General features: G+C 47.6%; 1 protein-coding gene across 1 annotated transcript; it reads right to left on the reverse strand.

Moving 5' to 3' along the window:
- Positions 1–1,237: 1,237 nt before the first annotated feature.
- TREML2 (triggering receptor expressed on myeloid cells like 2) lies at positions 1,238–13,164 on the reverse strand. The gene is made up of 5 exons (XM_032140888.2): positions 12,968–13,164; positions 10,139–10,459; positions 5,962–6,370; positions 4,278–4,381; positions 1,238–3,983 (listed from the first exon to the last, which is right to left on the reverse strand). The coding sequence occupies exons 1-5, from the start codon at positions 13,020–13,022 to the stop codon at positions 3,904–3,906; spliced, it is 969 nt and encodes a 322-aa protein (XP_031996779.2). The 5' UTR covers positions 13,023–13,164; the 3' UTR covers positions 1,238–3,903.
- Between the last annotated feature and the right edge of the window lie 6,307 nt (positions 13,165–19,471).

A 19,471-nucleotide genomic window follows, 5' to 3' on the forward strand; every position in this document is an offset into this window, starting at 1 on the left:
GGACAAGGCTGATGTCTCACTGTGACTGGGGACAAGCCAAGTCCTATTTGACAAAAGCATTCACAAGCCAGCTGCCTAAGGAGGAGACGGTGAGCTTCCTGCCCTTTGACAGATGGAGGCAGAGACTTCATGACTCCTTATTGAAGTTTGTAGACAGGGTTTTGGCATCCCATTGGAAGCTAGAATCAAGGACCTTTAAGGTCATCATTGGGAAGTCATGAATCTGCAACTCCAAGCAATCTTCCCCATGATGTAGCAGGATACTACTTCTGGTCACTTGGCCTGAAGTTCGCAGAGTTCAAAGTCACTTCTTGGGGACACACAATAAAAAAGAGACGTCTGTCTCCAGAAGGACCCTTTGGAAAATATGTGGGCCAAGCAGGAGGCAGCCCCCAGCCCACTCTGTTTGACTGAGATGCAGCTAGCAGACTGGATAATGATTCTGTGCAAGGCAGGGGTGCCCAAATCAGTTTTGATGGAGCTGTGCGGATGGCCATAGGGAAGGAAGGTCCCTCGCCACACCCTGCCTGGCAAAGACAGGGAAAGGGCTAGGGCCAGGGAGACTCCTGAGCAGTAGGCACTACCCACATCGTGGCATTCCTTCTGGCGGGGTCAGAAGAATCTCATGAGTGGGAAGGGATTTTGAATCAGGAGGACAGGGAAGAGAAGAGGAATCTGGCTTAGGGGTTAGGGGGAGGGCAGAACTCCTCAGCCTGGCTTAGAGGTCCTGAGAGGACAGTTAAGGGAGGGGTCTCTCAAGGACATAGGCACCAATAAAATACTTGCACAATCTGTCAGGATTTCATAGCCCTTGGTCAGAAAGGAGGGAGGCGAGGATTGGGTTACTCAGAGGCACTGGGCCCCAGACCCTATCTACCTGGACTCTGTCCTAGTAGACCCTGGGGAACAGGGGGGCAAGTGTCCAGAAATCTCCTCCATGATCTTATCACAGCCCTCAGACTCAAACCCTGTGACTTAGAATGCCTAATATCTGGGAAGGCAACCCAGTAGGTCTCAGCCTTATTTTACTCAGCCTCTATACAAGATGGAGTCACTCTGGTTTAAACACCTCTGACACACATACCCAAGGAAGTGAGAAGAGGCTTCAGAGCTCCTCTCTACCTTCCTGTTACAGTCTCACCAATGTACCACAATGTAGCAGTCTCTCGTTGTTTGAGGTATCACTGGAGTTCTTTGTCTCACAACCATGAAAATTAAGGAACGTGGACACCAAGGATGAGGTTGGAGTGAAAGTTTAATGAGTGAGAGAAGAAAGCTCTCTGCTGTGGAGAGGGGGCCTGAAAGAGGGTTGCCATTTTTACAGTTGAATGTAAAGGCTTTTGTAAGAAACCTATGAGGACTGGGCGACTCATCTGCATAAGGCACGAATTTCTGGTAGCTCCCCCCTGTCCTTCTAATGCACATGTGGGCCCTTGGCTTGAGTTACTCCATATTGCTTTGTTCCCCTTACTGCACATGTCAGGGGATGAAATTTTCCATTGCAGGCATTTTTGGGCAAGTCACCTGTGTAGTCTGTCTTATCTATAAGGCTGTGGGCATGTCTTAGGCAAGCCCCCCTGTGCAAGTTCCCATACCTGTGCCTGCAGCTTGATTTTTCAGGCTGTTCTTTTGTTTAAAAGAATTCAACCAAGAACCCACCCTAACTGCCTTCCTGACTAGTTTCTTCCTTTCTCCTCTCTCACTCCTTTTCCAGATGAGGAAACAGGATCAGAGAGGGACAGTGACTTGCCAAGTTCACACTGAGATGAGTCCACCCTGTACCCTCCCCTCCTCAAAAAAAGAGGACCTTACCAAAGGGACTGTCATCAGGGGGCCCTCAACATCCATATAGTGATGACACTTGGGAAGAGATATGACAAAACCAAGAAATAGAATCCTAAGGTCTTAAATGTAATGTTGGAAACAACATTAGAGCTGGAAAACAACTTAAGGAACAATGGTAACGAGGCATTTGCATCATTGTACAATGCTAATGTTCTCAAAACAATCTTGAGAAGTAGGAATTATTGTCCTCTTTCACAAGACAGGAAAAATGAGGCCAAGGGTTAGTGACTTGCTGAGGGTCACAGAGTGGTATCCTGGTCCCTGTCCCTGACTTTTTCCCTAGGGCTCCTCCTCCTGGGCATCTCACTCTTAGAGGAAGCAGGGCCATCAGTGGTGCTGGTGCCAGCTCTTGGGGAGCTATTTTCCCCCAGGTGGGTTAAGCTCTCTCCTAGTACACAACAGGATGGTGGCTACACCGTCATGATAGGGAGAACAGCTATCTTACGAGATTGCTTGCTAGACAGAGATGGGTGTGTGTGTGTGTGTGTGTGTGTGTGTGTGTGTGTGTGTGTGTGTGTCTGTCCTGGGACCAGAGCCGTTGGTTCTTCAGCCTCAGTCTTCCCTCTATTGCCCTCTCCTGGACATAGGGAAGAAGTGCCTCCTCCCTGCTGTCCCCCAGGATTACTCCCTGCCTCTTCCACTCTCCCCACATCCATCCTGAAGTGGCCCCTCAGGCTGTCCACCAAGGTCCTGGCTGTGTCACTCTCCTGGCCATTGGAATGTCCCTGACCCAGGGTTGAATGCACAGTTGTCACGTTTGTCCCCAGTTGCTATTGCAGTCACTCCAGATCAGTAGACACCCGTGTGTGTGTGTGTGTGTGTGTGTGTGTGTGTGTGTGTGTGTGTGTAGGGGAACCCAGGCTGCGTTCTCCAGCTGTCATTGCTGGACGCCAAGGCAGTGCTCTGGACAATACAGGCTGAGTCTGAGCCCTGAGTCAGTGGGTGAGAGGCAGATTCCTCGGGCCATTGGGTCCCCGGCCAGAGGCTACTTAGGCTCCATTTTCCCTGTCCCCCTGCCTGGGCCAGTCCTCCAGGCCGTGGTCAGTTCCAAGTTGCTGTCTTCACTGTGTCCCAAGTGTGTCTTCTCTCTCTATCCTGAGGGGTAGGAGTAGGCTTGCTCCACCCTTCCTCTGAGCCATGGTCTCCCCACCAGTGTCTGTGGGGTGAGCACCCTCCATACAGAGCCAAGGTCTCAGCCACCCCAGGGTATGGACTTGCTGGAGGCCGCTGGGTCCCCTGAGGGAACTCAGACTTGGAGCCCAGGTGTAGAAGCTGCGGGAGAGAGCCCCAAGTCCAGCCTCTGCACTTCAGTCTTGGGAGAGGCTGACCCTGCAGCCCGGAGGCTCTTAGCTGCCTGGTCACAGCTTTCTAAGGAGGCAGAGGCCAGCAGGTGGCGGCAGTGAGAGCGTGGGCTCTGCGGGGTCCCAGGACAGGAGGGAGGAGCAGCCCCAGTCAGGGCAGGGCCATCCAGAGGCCCAGCAAAGGACACCTGGCCCGACAAGGGAAGCTGCCAACCCCCCTCTGTGGGTCCCCAGCTCTTAGTCACTGTTTGCTCTCCTCCAGGATGGGACATCACCGCCTCTGGCACTCGTGAGCCCAACTCTTTCTTCCCTAAACTTAGGGGAAGCTGAAGCAGAGCGGAGGGAAGCAGAGGACACAGTGGCCTGGTGGGGAGGGCAGCTCAGCCTGATAGGGTTTCTGAGGCAGATGGGAGCTGAGGTTCTCTGTAAACAGCACTCTCAGGGTTCCCCTGCCTCCACCAAGAGCCCTGAGGTCTGCAGCTCTGTGCAGAAACCACTGGTCACATTTCCTCGGGACTTTCTGCCTGATGCCCTTTGCTCTGGGCGCCCCCCCGCCCCAGGTTCCTACCCCCCAGGAGAACACTGGGCTGTGGGGCTGCTCAGGATGGCAGCCTCCGGTTTTGGGAAGTCCTGGGTGAGTCCAGCACTGCACAAGTCCTCCAGCTTCATACGATCGAGACTGGCCCCAATCTTCACCCCTCCTCTAACCCCCTGGGGCCACCCTGGGAGAAGCTCCCCACCCCATGCTTAAGTGGCCTCAGATCAAGCAGACTTCCACATAGGGCTCTGGTCTTCCAGGTGGGTCACGTCTAGAAGGATTGCTGCACATGCTGTAGCCTGCAAGAAACAGGGAGAGCTGGGGAAGTGTCCTGCCCTGCCCACGGTGCCCTGATGCTCCTCCACCAGCCCCAGCCCCTTTCTGGCTCTGCCTCTGGTTCCTTCCAGGTCATCCCCTTAGGGTTGTGCTGGGTGGTCTCCGCCTGGCCCCCCTCCTCCCCAGGTGGAAGCCTCACAGTCCTTTTGACTGGACACAGGCCAAGGGCCACACCACGTGGGGACTCGAGGTCATAACCCTTAGCGCAGTTACCCAGAGCTCTGCCCTCGGGAGGCTGGGAGGTGGGCTCTACTCACTTGCCATGTGCCTCTTCTTCCAAAACCCATAGACCATGATCAGCATCAGCACCAGGAGGAAGATCAGCACCACCACAAGCACAGTGGAGTAAACATCCTGGTGCCTGAGAGGAAGGGACAGGGCGGAAGCGGGTGAGCACCAAGGTCCCCCATCCTAACCCATGTTGGGATGGGACCAGCAGCAGAAACCCTGAGAGCACGCCCTTCCCGGGGTAGATGGCCACCCTCTTCCTTACAGACCTGGCCACAGAAGCAAGAGTGACATCAGGAGTTAAGAGGAGGACGTCCCCAGGTAGAGGGGAACATCTCTCTACTTTGGTACCTCTCCTCTATTATGCCTCCAAATCTGTTCATCAGTGAGAATGAGGATTCCAGGAGACTCCCATCTGTGGCTAAACAGATCAAGATGCTTGCTCTCCTCAAGGGGCCTGAGGATGCCTCTTCCCCACTCTATCCTCTGTAGCAGATGCTGCCTGTATCCCCTTGCCTGTATCATTTCCAGGTACACACATCATCAGTACCTCCTTTTCTGTGGGTGGGAAGCTGAGGCCTTTCTCTTGTCACTAGAGCCCTCTATGCCACACACAGCAGGCAGCCCTCTACCGATAACCAATTGGAGTTGGTGTGTAACTATGCGGGCTCCTTTGCCCTTCAGATGTATGTTTGATGCTAGATCTGACTCTCCCCGTTGGGATTAGGCTCTTGTTGTGCACAGTAGCTGCTTGGTTAAGTTCTCTTTATTAGAGGCCTTCCCTGCCCTGTCCCACTCCCCCAACTTTTTTCCAATGTTCCATATAAGATGCAAATCCCTCACTCAGTCAGCTTCTCTAGAGGAACCCAAATTAAAGCATCCCCCATTTTCCACTTCCTACTCCATGAGGCACATCCTTGCCCCATCCTCACCCTCTCCTCTCCATCCACAGACTCTTCAGGCCACCCATCCCCTGACATGCTCATCTCTGACTCTCATCCCCACTGGCCCTAATTCTACCAACTCTCATCGCCCCCACCCTCATCTCCGCAGTCCCCCTCTCCCCTGATACTCCTCCCACTGACCTTCTTCTCTGACTCTCCTCCCCCACAACCTTCATTTCCCCCCATCCTCATCCCCCTGACCCTAATGCCCCGACTCATAGTCCCCTGCCCTCATCCCTGCAACCCTCATCTCCCTCCACCTTTATCCCGACCCTCCTCTCTGCTGACACTTCCCCCACCTTCCTCCCCCCAACTCTGCTCCCCACTGACCCTCCTCCTCCCTGATCCTCCTTTCCCCTGACCTTCCTCCTCCCTGATCCTCCTCCCCTGACCCTCCTTTCCCCTGCCCCTCCTGTCCCCACCCTTCTTTCCCCTGCCCCTCCTCCCCACTGACCTTCCTTTCACCTGCCCCTCCTCCCCTGACCCTTCTTTCCCTGTCCCTCCTCCTTTCCCCTGCCCCACCTCCCCACTGACCCTCCTTTCTCCGCCCCTCCTCCCCACTGACCCTCCTTTCTCCGCCCCTCCTCTCTCCTGCCCCTCCTCTCCATTGCCATCCTTTATGTCACTTCCAGTCCCCCACCTCCCATTCAGAAGCAGGCAACACTGATTCCTGGGGAGCAAAAGGGGAAGGTCAGATATGAGACTTGCGCCTCCAGATCTGTTTGGGCACTAAGTGCTGGTGCCACTCAACCCCAGGCCCCACAGGTACCTGATGGAGGGTATGGAGGGTAGTCTGTTGAGGAGAGATCTGCTGGTGAGGCAGAGCCGTGTGGTGGGCGATCTGGTGCTCAGGTGCCCAGACTTAGTGGAGATGGATTCTGGGCCAGCAGAGGAGTCCCTGGCATTGCTGGGAGACGCGGTCACTGTCTGGGACCCTGTGGTCCTCCTGGGTCCCTGGCTGGTGGTGCTGGTAGCAGTGAAGCTGTAGCCTGTCTTGGAGGCAGGTCTGGTGGAGGCCAAGCGTCTAGGCAAGGTGATGAGTTCCGGGGTGAACACCATCACGCCAGTGGTAAAAGGGGCATCAGGGCCTGAGGTAGGGGCTTGGCCAGTTGTGACAGTTCCACTCTTGAGGATGTTGGCCAGATGTGTGAAAGGAGTGTTCCTCTCAGTTTTGGGAGCTGAAGGACAGAGAGGGAGGAACGTTAGACTGACTTGGGGGCCTCCGTGCTGGGAGCAGATCCTGGCAGCCCACACAGTTGCCCGGAAGCCTGGATGGGGGCCTGTCCTCTTCTCTTCTTCTTGACCTTGGCCTAGGATTCTGGTTGCTGAGTGATCAGATGTGTATTTGTTCAGAAAGTGATATCAGGAGGAAGGAAGTAGGCATACTGAAGAAGGGAGAGACTACCACAATTTCTTTTTCCCTCCCATGTCAGGCCACCTGTTCCCTCTCCATCCCCATCTCTCTCTTTTCACTTTCCAGGCCCTCTTCATTCCTACGGGCCAAAAAGATTTCCATAAAATAATGTCGAACAGGGACTTTCCACAATTGACAAGTAGGGTCCAGAGATGAGGACAAGGAGGCATCAAGGGCCTCAAATTCCAAAGAAAGCTGCAGTCAGTTGGGGTCAGACACTTTCCTTGGGGGCTCACTAAGAGATATCAAACTGATCCTGCTACACTCACCCATCAACCCAGCCATTTTCCATCCCATTTTCTAGAAGAAGCCTGGGTTTTGGAGAGTGGATGAGGAGGGAGGTGGAGGAGCTGTGAGGCATCAACCTAGCAGTGAGTGTTGGTTTTATCTCAGCATGGAATGAGAAAATTGGAGACAGAGGCTGCTGCATCCCACTACTGTGCATGGAAAGGGCAATTTCCTAAGGGCCAAATTGTCATCATGGAAGGTGGCTGAGCTTGAGCCATTTTTCTGGGGAAGGGGACCCAGAACAAGCAGCATTGGTGAGGATGGGGATAGAGCAAGACGCTCACCTGGAGTCAGAGCTCCCACATCATCATACTCAGCAGTGGGGACACCCGGAAAGACCTCTTCAGAGAACTCACACATCAGTGCCTTGGGAGAGTATGTGGACACTCAGAGAGGATCTCAAAGGGCTGGCAGACAAGCAATGACATCCAACAGAGAGAGCATTCCTACAACACTCAGTTAAGCCACATAACCATCTCCCCCTCCCTCATTCCTGCATCAACACACTAAGAGGGCCAAGAAGAGGTAACCAAGAGGAATCCCGCCTTCTTCATAGCCCAAGATGCAGGATGGGGAGCTGGGCAGCCAGCAACCTTCCTTCTCCACTTTAGATGCCTTGGACCATACAACGTGGTCTTCAGGGGGCAGTGGAATATCCTATGCTGCTAGATGACTAGAGTTTGTAATTGGAATAAGGATTTTTTTATTTCCTAATAACAAAAAAGGTCTGCAAAGTTGAAATCTTCACAAATTGTCCTTAAGAGGTGGAAAGTGAGATTTGACATAACATGATTAGAGGAAATGATGAGAAAAAATAAAAGCATGTAATGTTTAATGTTTCTATCCCTACATATTAAGACTTCAATGAACCAGTTTCAACTTCCGTGGGTCTCACTCAGAACTGGAGAGGGGAGGAATGAGATTTGGCTCCACATTTTAGCGACAGCATTTTCCCTAGTTCAGACCCCATGGAAGATGGAGATGCAATTGGATTAGGCCAACGGCAAAGGGTGGATAGTAAATTGCATTATAACTGGCTGCCTTTTTTGGGCTGTTTAGCTGACTCCTTTCCCTTTTCTATCTAATAAATGTGGAAGGACCCCACGGCTTGGTGTCCACTCTTTTTTGCCTATACTCAAGGGAGAGCTTTTAGATCTTGATATTTTTAACAACTTTATTGAAATATAACTCACATCCCATTTATAGTATAAAGCTCAGTGGTTCTTTATTATGCTTACAAAGTTATGCAACCATCATCACAGTGAGTTTCAGAATATCTTCATCATCTCCAAAAGAAACCCCTTACTGTTTATCTATGACTCTGTATCCCCTTTTCCTTCCCCCAGCCCTAAGCAACCGCTAATCTACTTTCTGTGTCTATAGATTTCTCTAATTCCGTGGACTTTAAACACTATCTTTATAGAGATACTTTCAAATACGTACCCCAGCTCTGACCTCTCACCCGAGCTCCAGGCAGATAAATCACTGCTGGCTGCATTTCCCCACTTGGGATTCTAGGAGGTATCTTAAATTTAACATGACAAAAGAGAGCTCTCGATTTTTCTCCTCCAAATTAGCTCCTTTTTCAGATTTACCCTACGCTGTCAATGGTACCATCATCCACCTGCTGATCAAACAGAAAACCTTGGATCATCCATGATTCACCCTTTTGGCTCACCTCTCAGCTGAGCAAATCCTGTCCTACCTTCAAAACATACCAGCTGAACAGAAAGTCTGAAAAACAGAGATTTGAGCCCATTCACGTCTCTCTGCCACTAGTGCCTACCTTGTACTCCAGGCCACTGTTATTTCCAGCCAGATGCCCACAATGGCCTCTCTGCCTGTATTCATACCATTCACAATCCATCCTCAACAAGTAGCCACTACATTCTTTTCTTTTTTCTTTTTTTTTTTAATTATAATTTAGGTTTTAGGGTACATGTGCACAATGTGCAGGTTTGTTACATATGTATCCATGTGCCATGTTGATTTCCTGTACCCATTAACTCGTCATTTACCATGTCCTCCCTCCCCCACCCCACAACAGTCCCCAGAGTGTGATTTCCCTTCCTGTGTCCATGATTCTCTTTTCAATTCCCACCTGTGAGTGAGAACATGTTTTGTTTTTTGTCCTTGGATATTTATAATGATTTTTCCATTTCATCTATCTCCAAGGACAGAATCATCTTTTTATGGTGATAGTTTCCATGGTGTTTATGTCCACATTTTTTTAATCAGTCTATCTTTTGGACATTGGTTGTTCCAATTTTGTTTGTGAATAGTGGAATAAACATCGTGTTTTGTTTTATAGAGATGTTTATAGTAATGGGATGGCTGGGTCAAATGGTATTTCTAGTTCTAGATCCCTGAGGAATCGAGTGGCCACTACATTCTTAAAAACAAGTCATGACACAGCTCTCTGAGCTCTCTAGTAGCTTCCTCTTATACCCAAATTCCAACTTATGGTCTTCAGGGCTGCTTGACTCTCCAACCTCCTCATTCATTGCCTCACACTCCACATGGAGCGACTAAATAAGCCTTATACAAGCCAAGCTCCTTCTGACCTCAGGACCTTTGCACATTCAGCTCTTGCAACAAAGTGCCCTTCAAAACACCCAGATTTCAACAGGGCTGGAGAATGCTCACCTTTCAGGGCTCTGCTTGGTGTTGTCTGCTCAGGGAGGTGTTCTCTGACCCCTAGTAATTCAGTAGCTCCCCCACCACTGAGTCACTTACTAGTTCATGAACACCTCTAGTTATTTGTAATTATTTGAAACACTTCCTAGTTTCTTATGAACACCTCTTGTTTTCTGCAATTATTTGTCTGGATAATAAGTGTACCTGTCATCTCCCATAGGGCAGGATTGTGAGTGTTTTTGCTCACTACTGTCTCCTCAGAGCCTAGAACAGTGCCTGCCACATAATAGGGGCTCAAGAATTATGTTGAAGCAATGAGTGAATAAAACACAGCACAGACAGTGCCAAGTTTGAACCTTATCTCAGCCACCTGCTAGCTCTGGGACCCCGGACAAGCTCAGAGTCACACTGGGTTTTCAGGTCTCATTATCTTCATCTGTAAAATGGTGACAACAGTGCCATGAATAGTGCCATAAAGGCACTTTGAAAACACTACAGTGCAACATGACCATTGATGGATTATTATCCTTATTATCTCTGATGTTAGTGGAGTGTGAGGCAGGGAGGACTCCCTCCACCCGTCCCAGTGGCCCTGCAGCCCGCTCACCTGGAGACACATCCAGCTGGATGCCCATCAAGGGGTACAGGATCCCAGAGGTGTTGCGCATGCACCAGTATCGGCCTGAGTCCTGGAGCTTGAGGGCCACCATGGTGATGTTGACCACCTTGGCCTGGGCATCGTCCTGCAGCAAGTAGCGGGGCCCTTTCACCCAGACTCGGGCAAAGCCAGGTTCACACTTCTTCTTCCTGATTTTGCACCAAACCTTGCCCTCCACGCGGTTTTTGTAGCCCTTATAGGAGCACTGCACAGACAGAGTCCCCCCTTCAAGGAGCCTCACTTTTGTGTATACACTGTCAGCAGAGGGGCCTGTGGAGACAAGACTTGTTGAATAAGGTCTGACAAGAGGAGAGGAAGAAGACATCATGAAAGTTGAAGATCATGGTGAAGGGCGGGGTGGGTATTGTCCTGCTGTCACGGAACCCACAGACTGAGGGGGAAATACAGCCCCACCCTCAGGGAGCTTGCCCCAATCTGAAGGGAGGTAAATGGGCCCTGAAAACAGCTAGCTTCCAGTATTATGGGGGAGACACAACCCCCGCTCTCAGGGAGCTTTCAGTCTGATGGAGGAGGCAGGTATATCCCTCAGTGAGCCCCCAGTCTAATGGAGGAGATGCAGCACTTACACTCGGAGCTCCATCAGACACAACCCCTTTCCTCATGGTATTTTCTAGTCTGATAGGAAAGTGACAAGCTCTGTCTTCAGGGATTCCCAGGGAATTCATTTTTATTTTGTTTTGTTTTTGAGACAGAGTCTCGCTCTGTCGCCCAGGCTGGAGTGCAGTGGCACGATCTCAGCTCACTGTAACCTCCGCCTCCTGAGTTCAAATGATTCTCTTGCCTCAGCCTCCCGAGTAGCTGGGACTACAGGCACCCGCCACCACGTCCAGCTAATTTTTTGTATTTTTAGTAGAGACGGGATTTCACCATGTTAGCCAGGATGGTCTCCATCTCCTGACTTCGTGATCCACCCACCTCGGCCTCCCAAAGTGCTGGGATTACAGGTGTGAGCCACGCCAGGCCTCCCAGGGAATTCTTGTGGGAAAAACCCAGGTCATGCCCTCAGTGAGACAGATGCAGAGACACAAACACAGGTCATTAAGTTCTGAAATTTCAGTGCCCAACTAACTAGGTAGATAAGAAAATCTAGTATTTGAAAAAATGATTAATAGTTATTTATTTCACAAATAGGTTCACTGTAGTGCTCTTTAAATAATAAGTCTCCTTAGTTCATTCTAGCTGGCGTTTAGTTTTAAAATCTTCTAGTTACATAAAACCCATAGATCAAGCCTGTCCAAATGTACATGTAAACAAACTCCCAGTGGAGTATGAACCACAGGATTCTACAATTATTCACTTTCCACCTGCAATATCTTTCTCTCTATGCTGAGGAGTAAGATGTGGTCCAAGCCTTCATAATCCACAGTCTGGTAGAGAGAGAGCAGAACTGGGGTGTGCAGGGTGACTCAGGGGACAGAGAGAGGGAGAAAGCTGCCGTGGGCTCCCTCCACCCCTCTGCCTGCCCTAAGCTGGGCACTGACTCTTCTGATAATTTCACCCCAGAGCCTCCCACAAAACCACACATAAAAAGACTCTCCCCCAGAGTACAGAACAGAGAGCACACATTTTGGAGTCAAAATAAACAAGGCTTGAAACCCTGTTTCTACCACTTAGCGGTGTGATCAGTTCACCTGTTTGATACAGAAATATCAAAACAGACACTTGACTGATACAGAAATATCTCTGTTTCTTTATCAGTCAAGTGAGAATAGCACCACACCCCTCACAGGTTGCTGTGAGAATTCTGCCCCAGGTTAGTGCTTTGCACACAGTACGTGCTCAGCTCATGCTTCCTTTTCCCACATGCTGGGGGCTCCCAGTTCCCCCAATGGAACTCAGAGCTGTGACAGTCAAGGGCCCGGAATCCAGGACATCTGTCCCACCACCCAGGATATCTGTCCCAAGTCCCACCCAGCAGCCACTAGAGCTGAGGCTCTGTGTGAGGCAGCACCCTCTCTAAGCATCCCTCTGTCCCTTGCAAACTAAACAGAATGATCCAACTTCATTATTTGATGGATGAGCCCAGGATTTCTTAGCACAAGAGAGACCCCTTTCTGCCCTGGCAGTGGGAAGCTGCTTCTCTACCCTCTGGGAGGTGCAGAGTTGGGTGCCCTTGGGATGGGTCTCCAGGGCACTGTCTTCATGTGTGCCTACACCTCCCACCCCTCTCACAGGCAGTGGTGAGTTTTGCCAACCCCCACCATGGCCAGAACTGAACAGGAAGTGGTAACTTGGTTGCCATGGCAGCGAGAGGGGCAGGAATGGGTGAGGTCCCTCAAGGAGCATTGGTATCTGTGAGGTGGGAAAGGCATTCACACACTGGTCCCTTCAGGACAGAGGCAGGGACAGGATGTGGCATCAGCATTTCAAGAAAAATGTTCAAATTCAGTTCAAGGCACACATGATGCAATGATTGCTGTCATAACTAAACGGGGCTTCCTGACAGAGGCCAAGCACAGAAAGCTATTTGTGTGAGGAAATTGAGGGCTCTGCTTTAAAGCCTGAGGAAGCCTAGCAGATAAAGGAGCCAATGCAGAGAGGGTCCAGAGCTTTATCTTGGCTTGGGAGGCCTGGGTTAGCTTCGCCTGGGGCCTGATATTAGGGTAAAGAGCTACTAAGTCAGCCCTAATCTCCTCCTTCCCCAACCCACAAAACACTGAACAAGAAAACTGCTGGTAAGGAGGGTAAGAAAAAGGCCCTGAGCTCCTGCCTCTGTACCCACTCCCTCCTCCACAAGGCAGCCCCTTCTCCCCTCACCTGAGACGCAACCCAGTGGCCACAGCAGCAGCAGCAGCAGGAAGGCTGGGGCCATGGTTCCATCCAGCTGGGCAGTGTCAGGCCTGGAGATCCAAGGTGAGGGCCCACCCGACACAGGGTGTGCCACCTGGGCCTGCCAGGGAAGGACCTGGGGTTCTAAAAGTGAAGCTGCCCATTTAGGGAAGTGAAGCAGTGTGGGACCCACTGCCCCCAGCCAACCGCAGGGATTCATTGAGCCTATTATGAGGGCGGTGCTGGCAGCTGTTTCCGCCCTTTTCCTCGGAACTTCAGGCAGGTGTGGCTGCTCCACCCAGTCTGGGGCCCCAGGCCAGGGAGGACTCACAGTCAGAGGGCTGGGATGAGGCTTCTGGAACCTCAGGTATAGACTTTCCTGGAATCTTCTGGGCTCAGAGACCCAGGGGTGCAGGCTCTCAGGCTGAGATGGAGCATCTCAGACCCTAGTTTCTTACATATACACATTCACAGGGAAGTTCTTATAAACGCTCATTCATTCATTCATTGCAGATTCTTTCTGTTCCTTCCTCTCTCTCTCTCTCTCTCTCTCTCCCCCAGGCTCCTGGCTGCTCAGAACAGTCACTTGTGTTCACTGTTGCAAATAACCTCTTACAGGCTCACTTGAAATCTTACTTTTGTCAAGGGGGAAAAATGCAAATTGTAAGACTCAGGGCATAAATTCTGGGTTGAGGGAGGGGTTCCTGTACTCTCACACACAGGTGTGCGTGCACATGCACTCATGCTCACACAGTCTCACTTTGTCTTTTATTCACTTTCTCACACACACACAGACACACACACACGCATACACACACCCATGCACACAGTCTCACACACACCCCACCAGCCTCTCCATTTCTCTATCCATACGTCTCCTGTCTCTATCCCTCTCTCTGCCTCTCCTCCTGTCGTCTCTACTCACCATCAGCTCCCTCTAGACTCCTAGTCCCTCGTGCAGGCTTCCTATAGCCACCGCAGTACTTCCCCTCACCCACCTCATCTCAAGACCCCCTGCCTCCAGCCTCCGTCAGCACGCAGGCAAGCCCCCTCCACTTCCTTCTGCTCAACGCTATCTCGCCTGTACAGCCACCAGCTCCAGTGGAAATGACCCAGCACTTGGCCCAAGACCACACCCTTCACTTACCCCAAGGCCTAGAATCAGAAGCATCCATTTTTGATGTCCAGTACCTGTGTCATCTGCTCCTTCAGTGTGTGGGGACCCAGCTGGACTCCCGTGGTTATGTATGCTCCCCCTACTCACTAGTGCCATGTTTCTACTCCTTAGATGGGACTGTCAAAAGGTAAACTGAGGCACAATAAAATTTTAAACAGATTGTTTGAGCAAACAACAATTCATGAATCAGGCAGCTCCAAACAGAAGAGGCTGAGGAGCTCCACTGGGGGAATGCAAGGGGAAGACTCCTACAGGACAATAAAGTGAAGAAAATATTTAATTAGTTATAGTTAGATAGTTCCCCTGTTTGGCCTATCCTGTTGGAAAGACCCTAGTTATTTATATAAGTTATTTATATATAAGTTTCTTCTGATTGGTTGAGCTTAAGTTCTGTTTTTCCTTAATATACACATTTACAAGAAATAGCTCGTGTTAAGTTTCACTGATATTTGCAAATCAAGCAAAGTTGAGGTCACTTTTGAGGCCTAACTGTTTTTTTATTTTTTGCTCAGGGACTTTTCAGGCCTGGTCTCCATTTTCATTAATTTTAACAGGACTCAGAGCAAGAAGTCCTCAAGCTTGCATGGCCACAATCTTAAATTGACCTTTAACCCTCAAGCTCCAAGCAAAAAAGTCTATCTCGGCTGACCCTAAACTGTTATAGTCTCTCAACTCATTCACTCACTCATTCATTCATTCATTCATTCATTTGTTCATTCCCACAACCTCATTGCTATGCATGGGGCTAGGTAGGCACTAGGAGCATAGGAATGAGACACAGTTGTCACTTGAGACCTCTCAGCTCACAGATGTGTTTTGTTTTCCTTATTCACCCTTCCTTTTTCAATGTTTCTCACCCAGTCCTCAGAACTTCCTGAGCTCCCTGAGTTCAGAGACCATCTCCCCTCCCCAGCACACACAGTATGTTCCTTCATCCCTTCCCCCATCAGAACAGTAAGTTGCTTCAGGAGTAGGGGATTTATCTCTTGTGGGGACTTCATGCGCTTGGAATCCATGATTCTATGAAACCGATACAGTGTGCCCAGCACTGAGCCAGTCATCGTACAAAGTGTGACCCTTGGAATCACTGTGCTGATGAGGGTAGAAGGAATCAAACATTCATTCACTGATCGAGGAAGTATGCACTGGATTCAACCTTTCTTAAGAGAAATTTGGAAGCATTGGTCAAAATCATTAAAAATTTGTATACATTAGACTTTTACATCCATCATTTGATTTAACACAGCAGTGTATTTTGTCTTTACATTTATTTTTCCCATTTAAAAATTAAGGCCTAATTTACATTCAGCACTATTCACCCTTTTCAGTGAACAGTTCTGGGAGTTCTAGAGACTTGTATCTAATGCCATAATGGAGACAGAGAAGAGTGCCATCATCCCCAAAAGCTTTCCCCTGCTCCTTGTTAGTCATCCCTTCGGTCCCAGACAAACACTGATCTGGTGGGGATTTTTCCTGTTGTTTCTCTCTTTCCAGAATGGAAATAGTACAGTATGAAGCACTTTATGTTGACTTATGTTGGTGAAGTCCAATATATAATTTTTATGGATCATATTTTTATTTCATATCTAATAAATCTTTGCTTAACCCAAGGTCACAATGACTTTTTTCAACAATTCTGTGAGCTATAATTCACATAATATAAAACTGACCCATCTAAAGCATACAATTCAGTGGTTTGCAATATATTCACTGAGTTGTACGACTAACACCAATTTTACAGCATTTTCATGTCCCCCCGCAAAGAAACCCCATGCCCGTTAGCAGGCACTCCCTGGATCCGTTTACCACAGACTTGCTGGCTTAAAACAGTATTAAGTTATCATCTCGCCATTCTGAAGGCAGAAGTCTGAAGTCAGTTCACACTGTATTGAGGTGAAGATGTCGACAGGGCTGCAGTCTCTCCAGAGACTCTAGGGAAAAATTTGTTCCTTGCCTTTCCAGCTTCAGGTAGCTGCCAGCATTCTTTGGTTCGGGGCTGTTTTACTCCAATCTTCAAGGCCAGCACCTTCAATCTCCCTCTGCTCCATCTTCGCATCACTTTCTCTTCTTTTCAAATCCCACTCTGGCTGTCTTACATAAGGATACATGTGATTGCATTTACTTCCCATCTACGTAATCCAGGATAATCTCCCCATCTCAAGATGTTTAACTCACTCATATCAGCAAAGATCTTTTTTTTTTTTTTTTTTTTTTTTTTTTTTGCCATATAACGGTAACAATCCCAGGTTCCAGGGATTAGGGATTAGGACACAGATATCCTTTAAGAGGCCATTTATCAGCTTACCGCAGTCCCCATTCCTACAGTCCCAGGCAACCACTAATATTTTTGTCTTTCTAGACAAAAATATCTTCAATCAAAAATGTCTTTATCAATTCTGGATATGTCATAAAAACATAATTGAACAATATGTGTTCCTTGTGACTGGATTCTTTCATTTAGCATAATGTTTTCCAGGCTTGTCCATGTTGTAGCTGTACTTGTGCTATATGTTGTATTAATACATCATTCCTTTTAAAGGCTGAATAATATTCCACTGAATGGATATATATGTTTACCATTTATCAGTTGACAAATATTTTATTTGTTTCCACTGTTCAACTATTATAAGCAGTGTTACTATGACTATTCATGTACAAGTTTTTGTGTGGACGTACGTTTTCATTTCTCTTGAGTACATAACCAATAGTAGAACTACTGGGTCATATGGCAACTCTACGTTTAACATTTTCAGGAACTACCAAATAGTTTTCCAAAGTGGCTGCGAATTTTACACCCTCTCCAGCAATGTATGAGTGTTCTCATTTCTCTACAATCTCTCCAATACTTGTATTGGCTTTCTGTTTATAGCCATCCAGTGAATGTACTTAAGTTTTGAATTGTAGTTACCTAATGACTAATGATATTGAGCATCTCCATCTCGAGTATGCACAATTTGCTCATCTGTATACCCTTGGAAAAATATTTATCCCATTGTGTTGTCTTTTATAGCATTTGAACAGTGTTGTGCCACATTTTTCTGGCTTCAATTGTTTCAGATGAGAAATTCACTACAATTAGAATCGGTATTCCTTTATAGATAATTATTTCTCTCTGGCCATTTTTCAGATATTTTCTTTGTCTTTACCTCTCAGAAGGCTATCTATGCTGTGTCTTGGTGTGTATTTCTTTGGGCTTATTATATTTGGGATAAAATCAGATTCTTGTATTTGTAACTTTAGGTCTTTAGGCAGATTTGATTATTTTAGACGTTTCTTTGAATACATTTTCAGTCTCACATTTTTTCTCCTTTCTTTCTGGGACTCTGATGATGCAAAGGTTAGCTCTTATGTTAACAGAACGCAGACAGCTGACGTTCTGTTCATTTATTTTCAGTCTGTTTTCTCTCTGATCAGACTGAGTAAGTTTTCTCAGCATGCCTTCCAGTTAACTAATTACATCCTCTGTCATCTCCACTGTCCTATGGAGCCCACGTAGTCAGCTTTTAATTTTGGTTATTGTCGTTTTTAGTTCCCACATATTCTATTGTCATTCTGTTCCCAGAAGAAGAAAAAAGAGTAAATGGAGCAGAAGAACTATTAATACATGAAAAAGTGGTACCAAGGATTTTTCAGAATTAGACAAATATCTAAGACATCAAATTGAATGTATTCAGAGAGTTCCAAATAGAATGGATACTTAAATAGCCCATATTAAACATATTATAATAAAAATTCAAAGAGAAAATTCTAAAAATGTTCCAGAGATAAAATAGGTCAGTAAAGATGAATAACCATCAGACTGTTATCAGACATTTCCATAGCAACACTGGGAAGGTAAGAAAACAATGAAATATGTTCAAAATTTTGAAGAAGGATATGTCTTTTACATGTTAATTTATGACATAAAATTTGCCACCCACTTGAAAATTGTGGTTAAGGGAATTATGACAATTTTGAGGCCAAGGATGTTAAGATAAAATATTTAAAACTTATAACTAAATGCTAGCTCTTAGCATCTGATTGAGGAAGACCTATTTTTGTTTAGTCCACTTTTATGCCACTACCAATGTTCTTTAAGTGAAGCTCAATATTTCCATACTGTAAGTGAACATGTCCCAGTCTGCTGCAGTTGCATAAGTTCAGTAAATCGAGAAAGGATTAGGTTCAGCCACATATGACTGAAAACCAGATAGCAGTGGCTTCAACACACAACTGTTTATTTTTAGGTATCATTTTAATTATGAAAATTCCCAAGCATGCATAAAACTCTCTCACAAAAAAGAGATAATCGGCTGGGCACAGTGGCTCATGCCTGTAAACCCTGCACTTTGGGAGGCTGAGGCAGGTGGATCACCTGAGGTCAGGAGTTCGAGACCAGCCTGACCAACATGATGAAACCCCATCTCTACTAAAAATACAAAAGGTTAGCCGGGCGTGGTGGCGGGCACCTTTAATCCCGGGTACTCCAGAGGCTGAGGCAGGAGAATCGCTTGAACCCGGGAGGTGGAGCCAAGATCACACTACTGCACTCCAGCCTGGACAACAACAGCAAAACTCAGACTCAAAAAAAATTTTTTTTAAAGATAATCATACATCTAGCCCCCATGTAGCATCACTCAGCTACATTTATTCTCGCCTTTCATTTTGTTTATTGGCAATACCATTCCATAGGTTGTGCTGTGTACTTTACACAGGCTCAGAGAAAATAATCTCCAGTGTCTAGATTCGCGTTTCGGGCAACACAAGCTCCCAGCATTACTTAGACATCTGAGATCGTAAAACCCAGCTAATGCCACCTGGGTATAAGTCCTAAAGGAAGTGTCACCTGATTCCACCAGAGAACATGATGGACAATATTCCTCACAGCATTGTTTGCAATATGGAGAACTGAAGGCAAAACAGCCCATGCACCCTGGGTTCGGAATGATACACTGTGGGATATGTACACAGTGGAATAAGCACTGAAAAGAAGTGGGCTGTGTATATGTACCCAGGAAGGAGAAAAACAAATATGTGAAAAAGGTCTATCACAATTTCTTATATGTAAGTTAAAATACAGTGACAGAAAAAAAAGCTGCAGGCTTTACAAGAATATATTCAAATTTAAGGTTACATATCACATGCATTAGAGTGGTTGCCTTGGAGGGGAAGGCAAGTGGAAATAAGGAATGAGGATTAAAAAAATAAAGAAAGCAAAAGTGGTGCCTCTCACAGATAGGTGATGGTCATGTGGCAGGAGCTGAGATATACATGAAGAGACTTCTGTTTGATGCCTATATTAGTCCCTTTTCATACTGCCATGAAGAAATACCTGA

Source organism: Hylobates moloch, unplaced genomic scaffold (genome assembly GCF_009828535.3).
Source record: "Hylobates moloch isolate HMO894 unplaced genomic scaffold, HMol_V3 SCAFFOLD_20, whole genome shotgun sequence".
Lineage (NCBI taxonomy): Eukaryota > Metazoa > Chordata > Mammalia > Primates > Hylobatidae > Hylobates > Hylobates moloch.

What these genes read in the sequence shown, in the direction of transcription:
- TREML2 (XM_032140888.2), bottom strand. Translation starts at nt 13,022, where the DNA reads ATGGCCCCAGCCTTCCTGCTGCTGCTGCTGCTGTGGCCACTGGGTTGC. An exon ending in CCAGCTGGATGTGTCTCCAG is followed by an intron (nt 6,371 to 10,138) that starts GTGAGCGGGCTG and finishes TCTGTCCTTCAG; the next exon opens with CTCCCAAAACTGAGAGGAAC. An exon ending in CCCTCCATACCCTCCATCAG is followed by an intron (nt 4,382 to 5,961) that starts GTACCTGTGGGG and finishes CCTTCCTCTCAG; the next exon opens with GCACCAGGATGTTTACTCCA.